Source organism: Hesperophylax consimilis, chromosome 31 (assembly GCF_061612785.1).
Source record: "Hesperophylax consimilis isolate HC1 chromosome 31, BYU_Hcon_1.0, whole genome shotgun sequence".
Classification (NCBI taxonomy): domain Eukaryota; kingdom Metazoa; phylum Arthropoda; class Insecta; order Trichoptera; family Limnephilidae; genus Hesperophylax; species Hesperophylax consimilis.
The window spans coordinates 306,783-318,951 of NC_142866.1; the positions used below are offsets into that span (position 1 = coordinate 306,783).

General features: G+C 33.2%; 1 protein-coding gene across 1 annotated transcript in view; it reads right to left on the reverse strand.

The window, feature by feature from the left end:
• Nucleotides 1-2,154: 2,154 nt before the first annotated feature.
• The window catches only part of LOC149409308 (uncharacterized), a 36,512-nt gene continuing 26,497 nt past the window's right edge, over nucleotides 2,155-12,169 (reverse strand). Inside the window, exons 14-16 of the mRNA XM_089649766.1 lie at nucleotides 9,252-9,448; nucleotides 5,789-5,909; nucleotides 2,155-2,541 (exon numbers count right to left, since the gene is read on the reverse strand). Coding sequence (XP_089505892.1) covers nucleotides 2,155-2,541; nucleotides 5,789-5,909; nucleotides 9,252-9,448 — 705 coding nt within the window. The remainder of the gene's footprint in view (nucleotides 2,542-5,788; nucleotides 5,910-9,251; nucleotides 9,449-12,169) is intronic.

Consider the following 12,169-nt stretch of genomic DNA (forward strand, 5'->3'; position numbering starts at 1 on the left):
AGTCCTAGGACTAACACAACATATCTAAATATTATTAAATTTTGTAAAATAAATATTATTTTTTTACCAGGAATGGCGAAATGCCTTTAATTTTAAAATTTATGGATTCCGGATATGCGCCAATATAATACAAACAATTTTCTCTTTCCTCCCGGTTGTTGAAAGAACGCTGAAAACAATAGATAGTAACAAAAAATTAAAACAATAACATGTATAAAAAAATCGATAAACTTGTTACAAAACGATTTACTTACAGCAATGGTTCGAATTAGTTTCGCTGCATTTTTTGTCAATATTTCTTTTTTTTTTAATTTTGTTTTATTATATTGTATTGTCTTTTGTATTATTTTAAAAAGTGCTGCAATTAGTAGTAATGCTACGAGAACATTCAGAAACATCTTTAATTTAGGCCTTTCAACTGTATAACAAAATACAAGGAATTTGCTGTGAAATAAAATATTGGTAATTAATTATTAATGTTTCTTTTTTGTCACTTTATTGAAATATTTAAAGAAAGATTATGTTTGCCAAACAATCTACCTGTGTATATGTTTATAAAATGTTTATAAAATGCTGTGTATATGTTTATAAAAGCACACACGAAGATGTGAAAAATAAAAAATAAAGCTAACTCGAAAATAAATAAATATGTAAACTGTCAGAAATATTGAAAAAACATTCTCGCTTTAGGTACATTCGATTCCAGAGAAATGTTTTGAAAATACTTCTAAATAAAATACTGACATTCAAAACAAGTACTGTTTCTGATTTTAGTATAACAATCACATATTATGCAACTGAAAATATTCTGCTTGTTTTTGCGTTTATTATGGGCCGGTATGTCAGTTGCTCTGGCTAGCTAAGATTCATATTGCCCGTCGAGGTGCTCTCCCGTAGAAGTCATTAGCCTAGTTATACTATTACCAAGTAAGTATAGTAAATAATATAGAGGCAAAAAAATAGTGCTCGTAGATTACATTCCTGAAAAACACAACAAAAATTAATCCAACAACCCTCCCACGTGAATGCTACAAGGAAGTTGAGTGAAAAATATTTTGACTTATAAAAAATATGTTCATGTAGATCAAAAAATATCGATTCTAAATACATAAATATATTTCTATATTATTATTCTTAGAATTAGTTAAACGTTCTTGAAAAAGCATTGAATAGCAATAAACTATATACGCTCCACGATTGGTCGAAAGAATTCTTACGTCACATGTGTCGTGACTTGTACGTACAGTGCTTGTACGTACAACGGATCACCTATGGTGCATCTCTTTCTATTACATGAGAGATGGTCGGTTTAGATGAGAGAGGTATATGCCAAACGTCTATTTGGGTCAAACCAAACCACAGCCTTATGCCACAGTCGGTCTTCAGTACAAACGGTCTTGCTTCCTATCTCGTAAAATACTTTTTAAGTTTAGTAGTGGATGGTTTGGTGTTCATGTAATACAAAATCTGTTAAAAAAAATAAATAGTTACGTAATACACACTTTTCAATACTATAATATAAGGTAATAGTATAACACAGTATTCGGAAATAAATGAAAAAGTACTTACAAAAAATTATTAATTTAATTATCGAACGGAAATAATGATTCACTTTAGTACCCCTGCACAAGTTGGTCACGAGACGAAGCTACACAATGCGGCCGTAGGTATCGATGGTCTAAATAGAAAAATAGAACTGGGGACAAGTGGATTTCTCATGTGCACGCATAGCGAAGTAAAGCGGGACATCAATAGCGTGTCATTTCCTCGCGCACTCTTCGCGTAGCAATGGCACACGGTTGAATGTATTGGTATATTTGCTCCCGATTTCTTACAAAAAACTCTGATTTTTAATTGAATTTGAAAACTATGTTAAATATTATTTTTTAATTCAGTGCATAAATGTATAACGGAGGAATACCTAAAATCTGAACCCAGAATTTATTATATTTATAGAGTTATTAAAGATATTAGAAGCAATGTGTAGTAAATACACACCACAGATGAGGAAAGGTTAACCACATGTAAATCATATATCTCATCGTAAAACAAAATGAGATAGCATGAATTTTATAGAAATATCTCTCAAAAAGACTAAAAAGAGAAAAACTTCCGAAAATTATTAATTAATTATGTAGGTATTCCATATTAATCTCAAGGAATGATCAAATACCACCAGAATGTTGGTGGTATCTGTATTGGCTCCATGGAGGAGCCTTGTCCACCGTGGAATTTGAAGTGTTCGCAATCCTCGGCAATGAAGAAAGAAGAATTGGTCTCAAGCGTCACCTTGTTCCTCCCTGTGCCCCCGTTGTTACTGACGGGCAGCGTCAGGAAGCAGTCGGGCATGGGTTGGGGCGGCGGCTCCCCCTGCCCCTTGACCCGCTGCTCCTGCATCTCCTGGGACAGGTCCATCAGCGTGCGGGCCAGGGCCGGCTCCCGATTGTGCTGCTTGCTGCTGCCGGGCTTGATGTGCTTCATGCTCTGGGAAGTGAAGGATCCGTCCAATGACTGTGTGGAATCGCCGAAATAGCTGGTGTCCTGGATATAAGAAAAAATTTATATCAACTTTTCAAATGTGTAGGTTTAAACCATTATTATATGTCTTTATGTGGGATCCTAATCAGTGGCGGCTGGTCGCATAGTGCGTTCGTGTGCAGCACTATCTAAATTGTAATGGCTAAAATTAATTTATAATATCTTACTGAAGACTATAAAATCTATAAAAATCATTTAAAAATATTACTTACCAATACAATGCAATGAATATTATCAAGGAGAGCGATTTTAATCTCTCCAAGTATAAAGTATGGCCGCTGCGCGGCGCCAATCCGCCGCGCCGTGTACACAGATTTGCAAACGGATGAAAATACGTTTTTGTATGTATTTTTTAAAACACTGCGAGCGCCTCAATCTACCCATTTGTACCAGGAGTTAGCTAATTCCCGTGTGTCACTCGGCGCCGAGATAACCCGATCATTTCCGAAGATTACCGATTTATGAGCCTTGACCCGAGGTTACACGGAGACATCCGAAGTTCGTCGAACTTCGAACTCGATATTGGACAATAGATCACAGATGACACATGTCACATGTCACAGATCATAATTTACCGTCGTTATCGCGAGCCGTGACGTAATTATTGTCATTGTTTTGGTATTGATTTATCGAGTAATTTGATCAAGCTAAATACAGAACTTAATCCTTTTAATTTGTAACTTTATAAGAAATAAAAATGAGTGTAATCAGTGTCGAATATATAAGAAATAATAACAGTTTGTTTGAAAATAAATTATTAATTAAAAATTCTGGTCCACCTCGTCCAGTGCTCGTGATTAAGCAAGATTGTAAATCCAAATCAAGAGCTTTTACTCGAGTGTTTGACAAAAAACTTTATGATAAAGCTTTTTGGTTGTGTGGTTGTGACAAAGTTAATCGCTTTTTTTGTTTTCCGTGTCTTGTGTTTGGTGGAGATTCAACTTGGACGTTGAGTGGGATTAATGATTTAACGCATCTATCAGAGAAGTTGAAAAAGCACAATTCATCTACTTTACATTTACAAAATGTTATGAGTTTAGCCGTTTTAGGTACAGTTGACATTCGTCAACAGTTGGATTCTGGATACCGTGAGCAAACTTAACAACATAATGCAATGGTTGACAAAAATAGATATATATTGTCTAAATTAATAGATTGTGTCATATTTTGTGGAGCATTCGAATTGGCATTGCGTGGTCACGACGAAACCCTTGATTCGATAAATCCTGGTGTATTTCGCGGCTTAATAGATTTCGTAGCAGAATTAGATGCAGTATTAAAACAACATTTAGATAGTGCCACTGTTTTTAAAGGGACATCAAAGACTATTTCAAAATGACATATTGGATTCTATAATGGAAGTATACAGCACAGAAGTGAAACGACAAATTACGGAATGTGAATTTATTGCGATTCAAGCAGATGAAACTACAGATGTCTCTACGACGACGCAAATGGTTTTGATCATCGGATATGAATGGAAGGGCCATATTTATGAACGCTTTTGGAAATATTTAATTCCAACCTCGCACTGCGCTGACGGTTTGTATAAAGCCATCTCTGAAGAACTTCAAGGTTTGAACATCAGTTCAAATAAATTGATAGCTCAATGCTTTGATGGAGCCTCAGTTATGAGTGGAAGGGTTGGAGGGGTTCAAGCAAAAATTAAGGCTGATTTTCCATTTGCTAATTATGTTCATTGCTATGCTCATCAGCTGAATTTGATAGTCGAAAAAAGTGTTTCACAAAGCAATGTAATAAAAACGTTTTTCGCACATCTTCACGCATTTCCAATTTTTTTCGAGGTCTCCTAAACGAATGAACGTGTTAAACGATGTAATGAAAAAGAAAATCCCTTCTGCCCCACCAACAAGATGGAATTTCAACATAAAAACTGTGAGAACTGTTTCGGCGTACTCAGAATTGTTGATACAATGTATGGAAACTATTTTAGACCAAAATAATAATGATTCGAATACTATAAACCAGGCCAGTATGTTATTGCATTATCTTAAGGATGAACAGTTTATATATTGGTTAGGTTTCTTCAACAAGATTTTACCCCATTGTGACATTTTGTTTCAACAATTACAATCACGCTCTTTGGATACCATCATGATTAAGAAATATATATATATCAATTTGAAAAATGCATTCAGACAGTTCGTGATTCCATAGACCAAACAGGTGAGCCCAAAGCAAAAAGAAATAAAACGGTGAACTATGCAACTTGCATCGAAGTATGTGATATTCTCTTACAACAGATCAAAGACAGATTCGAGTTTACTAACCATTTATTAGCATCAAAATTATTTGATTGTGAACGCTTTACTCAATATAAAGAAAACTTTCCTCAAAGTGATTTCAATGAAACAGTGAACACGTACCTACATCTTTTTAGATAAATTTAAATTGAAAAATGAACTATGTGCTATATACGGGAGAGATGATTTCTCTAACGCCGATGGTGCAGTGGCAATCTTGCAACTTTTTTATAAAAATAATTTAGTCGAGTCGTTTTCGGAGTGTGTGAAGCTTTTAAAAATAATATGTACAATACCTATGACATCTGTGGAAAGCGAAAGGTGTTTTTCTACCCTAAAACGAATTAAATCATTCTTGCGAAACACGATGAGTCAAGACCGTTTGAATGCTTTATCTGTACTTAGTATTGAAAAAAAAAATTTGCAAACAATCCCAAATTTCACTTCGAAAGTGATAGAAGTTTTTGCTCTTCACAAACAACGTAGAATAGACCTTATCTACAAATAAGGTAGGTGGAATAATTATTTTTACCCATAATCTTTTTGTCATATTGTTTTTATTTTGGATTGTCAGTGAACCACCACCCTTTTAGGGCAGCGGCCGCCACTGATCCTAATGATAGTTTTTTGACGGAACCGTGATTGGTAAATCGATATTGTCCGCTTATAAGTGAAGAGGTAAACCAATTAGAAAAGAAAGTAAGCTCAATTTTATCTTACTTTATGTTAAATTGTCCATACATTTTTATAGTGGACGGGTGCACCACCCAAGTACAGCAAGTACACAAACAAGCCATACACTATAATATATTACAATTCTAATATCGTTTTATAATATTCTTACAGCAGCCCTCTTATAACATTTGACCGATTCCAAACTGGTTACTTTAACCGATTTGACTTAAATTAAGTAATAAAAATTATTACGACTGGGTGTTTTAATCAATATGATAATTTCAATCAAGTATAAAAGGCAATATCTGTACCTTGAAGTTGTCAATAGATGAACCTCTGGATGGCAGCTTGTGAGAAGGTTCTCCGCTGAGCTGGTTGATGTTCAGCTGGTTCCGGGATGAAGACAAGTAGGCTTCATCGTCATCTTGGTCACTGCAAATGACGAACTTTTCAACAAACTAAATTTTTTAAACTTAATTTACTAGTTTATTTTATAAATTAAATCCAAAATTTACTCTGAAATGGGGTAAGATTTGTAAGTAGATACTTAAATACCTACCTACTTAATTGCAAACCATGGATATTTTATATATTTTTTAAATTTCAAATAAGGAATTATACAATTTTTCCAAAGAAATGTCACCAATTCTTTTTAGCAACTTTCTTCAGGCAGGTAAGTAGGTACCATAATCATAGAATGAACCACGATCATGCAGTATCCAGAAGGGTATAACTCCGATAGAAAATTTGAATCGAAGAAAAGATACAGTAATCTCCATGGCTTGTGACATCACATAATTTAACCACATCCACCAATGAACAACTCTGAAAATCTATGGAAAAACTGTTGGAGGCTGAGTGGTTTGATACAATTTGATTGATTGTCCTAAGTAAATGAGGTATAAAAAAAAGATAATTTAAAGCTCTTTTTCGCAGGACAGTACTTTGTCAGATAGAGTCTGGTTGTCGTGAGGGAACATTCTGAAATTCAAATATTTTTATTTTTAAAATAATATGTAAGGCTATTTATTGAATAGGATAGGCTTGGAATGAGAATTTTATTGTCTATGGCCGCACCTTTTTTTTCGAGTTTCCTCTATCCTCGCCGATGGTGTATGATATAGAACAGTTGCACGCATAAAGTGTGTCTAAATATTGGAATATCTATGGTTAAATAGAGGGCCAATTTGTTTCATGCATAAAGCATGGAGTTATCAATCTAATGGGTGGTTTTTTTATGGTAGTACTAGCATGGCAACCATCTTGAACCGGAATGTAACAAACAAATTTACAATTTTTTAAATGCCAAATGGTCGAGTTAAAAAAGGACTTCACTGCGCTCAGTCAATTAAACAACACATTTTTTTTTTGTAAGTCAGGAGAGAGTGAACTTTTCAACATTGGAACTGATGTGTTGAGGAAATCAACAAATTAAAAAAAAGAATCTTTTCAAAACCAGACAAGCAATTGTAAACCCAAAAATATAACATATTATAAGCAGACAATATCGTTTTTTTTCTACATTTGAAATGTGCATACATTATAATGACTTACTTTTACAGGGCATTTTTAAAAGTGGAACTTACAACTTGCAAATACTTGGTACATCACGTGAATTAAAAATATAAACTGAATAACCAATAAATACTAAAAATTTGAACTTTATAAGTTTTTAACTAAAGAAACCAGATTTAATAGATTAAAGTTCAGAAGGAGAAAGAACTTAAGATTTTAGTTAGTAAAAACACATTTCAAATAGAAGATGATTAAGACGGACAAGATGTACATTTATTCCACTAAACTGCACTTGCACATCTCATGATGGTGCATATTAATTATAATTAAAATATATCATACCAATGCTAAAGGATGACTAACAGATGACATAATATGTATTAATACCTCAACCTTCTTATATGTCATATTCTTCAGTGAAAAGGCACTTAACTCAACATTCCTATAATTATTATTGTTTAAGATTTCTTAAAATCACTCAATAATGCGATTTATATACTAATGGCCTGCAAACATAAGTAGCGTAAGAATATATTAATTTATGTAGTTTAAATGACAATACAATTAACCCCCCAGGCCTCTGGTATATTTTGGCAGAAGGTCAGAGTATTATCGCTTTGCTATAAAATCCAATTAAATGGAATATTTCTGAAACTAAATATTGTTTTTGAAAGGTGATTAAATACACTTACAAATGTTGTTATTAGAAACAAACATAATTTTTGAAATATTAAAATTTATAACGCAAAAGTAAAAAAGTTTTAAAAATGGCTCACCTTACGTTTTTTATAACTAAAATTACTGTTAACGATTAAAAATAAAAACACACATGAAAATGGTTCCATGATATTTCATCAAAATGACAATTAAACACACCTTTAAAAATTGATAAAACAAAAAGTAGGTTAAATATAGGGTTTTCCAATAAGAGGTGTTATTTTGAATAGCACGCTATTTCGGTAGATGTTACTTTTAAGCTGTTATTTTTTGACATTTGACAAGTAGAAATTACGCCATTAATAAAAATGGAACGATACACGCTTCAACAACGCATTGAAATTATTAAAATTCACTATTATTAATTATTAGATTTCCATCGAAAAATCATCTTGAGTGATGAGGCCCATTTCCACCTCGGTGGCTTCGTCAACAAGCAAAATTGTCGCATCTGGGGCTCGGAAAACCCAAGAGTTATTGTTGAAAAGCCTCTCTATCCTCAATGTGTGACTGTTTGGTGCGGTTTATGGTCCGGCGGAGTCATTGGATCTTACTTTTTCGAAAATGAGGCTGGAGCAACAGTTACGGTGAATGGATTGCGCTATCGAGAGATGATTAATGATTTTTTATGACCGGAATTGGATGGTATTGATCTGGACAACGTTTAATTTCAACAAGACGGCGCTACGTGCCACACAAGCAACGAAACCATTGATCTTTTACGGGAAAAGTTTCTTTGAATATCAAAATAACACATCTTATTGTAGTTACCTATCCTATGTAACCTAGTTTTTGTTTCATCACTTTTCATGACTTTATATCACTTTTTGTAGGTATGTTGACCTGTCATTTTGATGAGATACCCGGTCACCTAGGAAAATGTATTATATATGTTACAGTCACCTCACTTTTTTTTTCGTTCATATAAAAATAATGAATGAAAAATTCACAAAGTTTCATACATTTTTTCGAATTGCGATCGGAAACTTTGGTTCCATTGAGGTCCACATTTTAAGTTTTCTATGGTTAACTTCTAGATTTAAAAATAAAGCAAGGTGTTTTCTCTTTCTAACACTGTTTAGATCATATTTCTCACCATGACAGTAAGGGAGACAAAACGATTTATATGAGCTGTTTCCAAAAGCAAACAAATTAGCCTGAGGAGTTAATTTCTAAAATTTAAAAATTTACTGAGTTCCATAAAGCATGGTTCTCAACCGCTGATGAATATTAGTTGAAAGACACAACAAACAAAAGTTTAATGCTAAATTTGAAGTGATTTTAGACAATTATAGAAATGTGAGATACTAAACTTATGAAAGAACTTTTATCAATCCCAGGAAATTATTCAACAATTTTTCAAAACCTAAAAATTCTTATTTCTCCCCTATTCTGTTATGATGGGCAACTAGTGTTGTTGTATTTTGGATGAATGCATACATACTTACCAGATACTAGTTGAATGGTAGTCTTACATGCCCCATAAGAAATTCTGCAGAGATCATAAATTGCTAAAATTGCCGGTATTTAAACGCCACATACCTCGAGTACCTATTATCAATGTCGGTTCGCATGGTCAGCGCAGAGCAGGCGCAGTCATCCTCAGCAGCGGGGGGCCCCGGGAGCCCCGCCCCCCCAGGGAGCCCCATGGACGCTGCCTCCTCAGCCCCAGAAGGGGTCGGCTTGGACACAGCGGATTGATCCAAGGCGAGGGACTGCTGGTTGGTCCTGTGGTCCACCTGCCAATCAAATTAATATATATTAGTTTGGGATTAAAAATACCATCAACTCAATGCAAATCGGGCAATATTTTTAGCCACTGGAGTGTTTTTGGCCATATTTTGTCCAATTCGCAACACACGCGAGCGCACGCTAGCCTAAGGCCAATTTAAAGAGATATATTAAAACATTTATAGGAATTATTTAAAAAGTTCCCACGTGTTTGCAACTTGGATATTCACAAAGCTAACAGTATTACACAGCTAGTAGTTTCACAGATTATCAATAGATGTCTCGTTTCTCTAGTAAATACGGTTCCATGGATAACTCATCAAAATGACAATTCAACACACCGATAAAAAGTGTTATAAAGTTATGAAAAGTGATGAAACAAAAACTAGGTTAAATAGTTTACATATGTGTAACTATTTAACCTAGTTTTTGTTTCATCACTAATGACTTTAAAACACTTTTTATAGGTGTGTTGAATTGTCATTTTGATGAGTTATCTGGTCACCAGTAAATACATAAAGCTAAACAAATTATCTCAGTGAAGAGTTTTTTTTTTTGACGGTATGTTGTCGCGTTAAAAATTCCTGTGAATGTTTATTTTACACAAATTTTGTTATGTATCATGTATCAATGTATTTGTTATTAAATTCTCTGCTTATTTAAAGTTATTTAAAATTTTAAAAAATGTGAAAGCGAGTTTTAATTTGCACAAAAAATTTACTTTTTCGGTGCAGTATGTGCATTGTCCTTAAATAAAAGGTGTAATATTGTAAATTATATGATTATTAATCCAATTTAAAATTATAGAAATAGATAATAGAGAATTTTTATTATTCTAGGATAAACTTTGGTCTGATAAATTATGTTTGAAAAATAATATGTCAAGTGAAAAACAAATAATTTTTGAAGTTTTCGTAAGTACATTCTACATTTTATTTAAATAAAAATAATACTAAAAAAAAACTGTTAAAATATATATTTTTTTATTTAATAATAAAAAGGGAAACACTTTGTTTACAGTCACTTTATTGAAATTTTTAACGTCTACCGGTTTCGGTACCTCCGTACCATCATCAGGACAGTTATAAAAATACTAACAAATACAGAATAATACACATATATATAAACAAATAGTTGAGAGAGAAAGAGATAAAAAACAGAGAGAGACAGTATCAGTTGTGGGCGGGAAGTGGGGGAGGGGAGTTAGGGATAACAGGAAACATATTTATTATAGGGCTGAACGTTAAATTTAGTTGATTATTGATAATTTCAGCCTTTGAATTGACTGATTTTTTTATTTCCAACGCTTCCAAGTTGTTAAGTCGTAAACCTATCTCATTTTTGTGAAGGACTTTAATACCCGTGTCACGGTTGAAAGTATGATCTTTATTAATTAGATGTTCTGCAAATTCTGAAAATCCCGAACTGGTTAGACATCTTAGGTGTTCTTTTATTCTAGTTTCTATATTGCGTGATGTTTGCCCTATGTAGAATGCTGGGCAATCATTACAACTAATTTTATATACGCCTGAGTGGCTAAGAACATCTTCTTTATCTTTGGCATTAATTAAAAATTTTCCTAGATTATTATTAGTATAATACGCTGGTTTAATTTCTGGGGGGAATTTAACTGTACATGTAGAGGAAAGGTTATTAATATACAAAATTCTTCTCCACTGCTGGTTGGAGTTATTATTGTTGAGAGTTGGTGGACTACTGTAGACGTATTTATTTATGGCAATACATCTTAATTTTTTTGTAAGGATTCTATCAATAAGGCCTATTTCATATCCATTATTAAGTGCTATTAGTTTAATTGTACTTAACTCATTAGCGTAATTAACATTTGATAAAGGAGTAGTGACTAAACGGTGGATCATAGAGTGGAATGCCGAATGTTTGTGGGAAATAGGGTGGTTAGACGTATTATGGATTGTAGTGTCTGTGAAGGTAGGTTTTCTAAAAATATTAAACTGAATTTTATTATCAATAATCGATAATGTGAGATCTAAAAAGTTGAGTGTCGAATTTATACCTACTTCTAGTGTGAATTGGATCTGTTTATGTAAGGAGTTGAGGAGTAATAGGAAGGAATTAACTTAAAACTAAACGAAAACTAACTTACAACTTAAAACTAACTTACAACTTAAAACTAACCTACAACGAAATAACTTAAAACTAAATATTAAAATATTGCATACCGAATTAGTCCATGAACTCCACCCAGTAGAATGGGATCTTTTTGATGACAAAATTAGAAGTTTTGCGTCAGTGAAAGCTTATAAAAAGAGGATAACCCTGGAAAATAAACTCAAAAAATTGTGCCAATCAAATACCCACATCAATAACCCGGAGACATCATCATCTCAAAAATTCTACGAACGTGTACAGAATCTCTCCTCGGCACAGTTTACCCAACAAGAAATGGAATTACTCTCCAAAGGTTTAAAATATAACCTAAAATATACTAATAAAAATTACAATAGTGCTGTGGAAAACGTTGCAGTAGACATGGAAACAGCGTTATATAAATCTCCGAAACCTTACCTCTACAAAAGTGCCGAGGTCTTACAAAACCTTATCCCAAGATTCCAGCCGAAGCAGAATCAAGAAAACTTACACGCCAAAAATATCCGTGAAAAACTGAAGAAAGAAGATTTAATATTAACCAGAGCTGATAAAGGCAATACAGTTGTAATTATGAACAAGATAGAATATAATCATAAAAT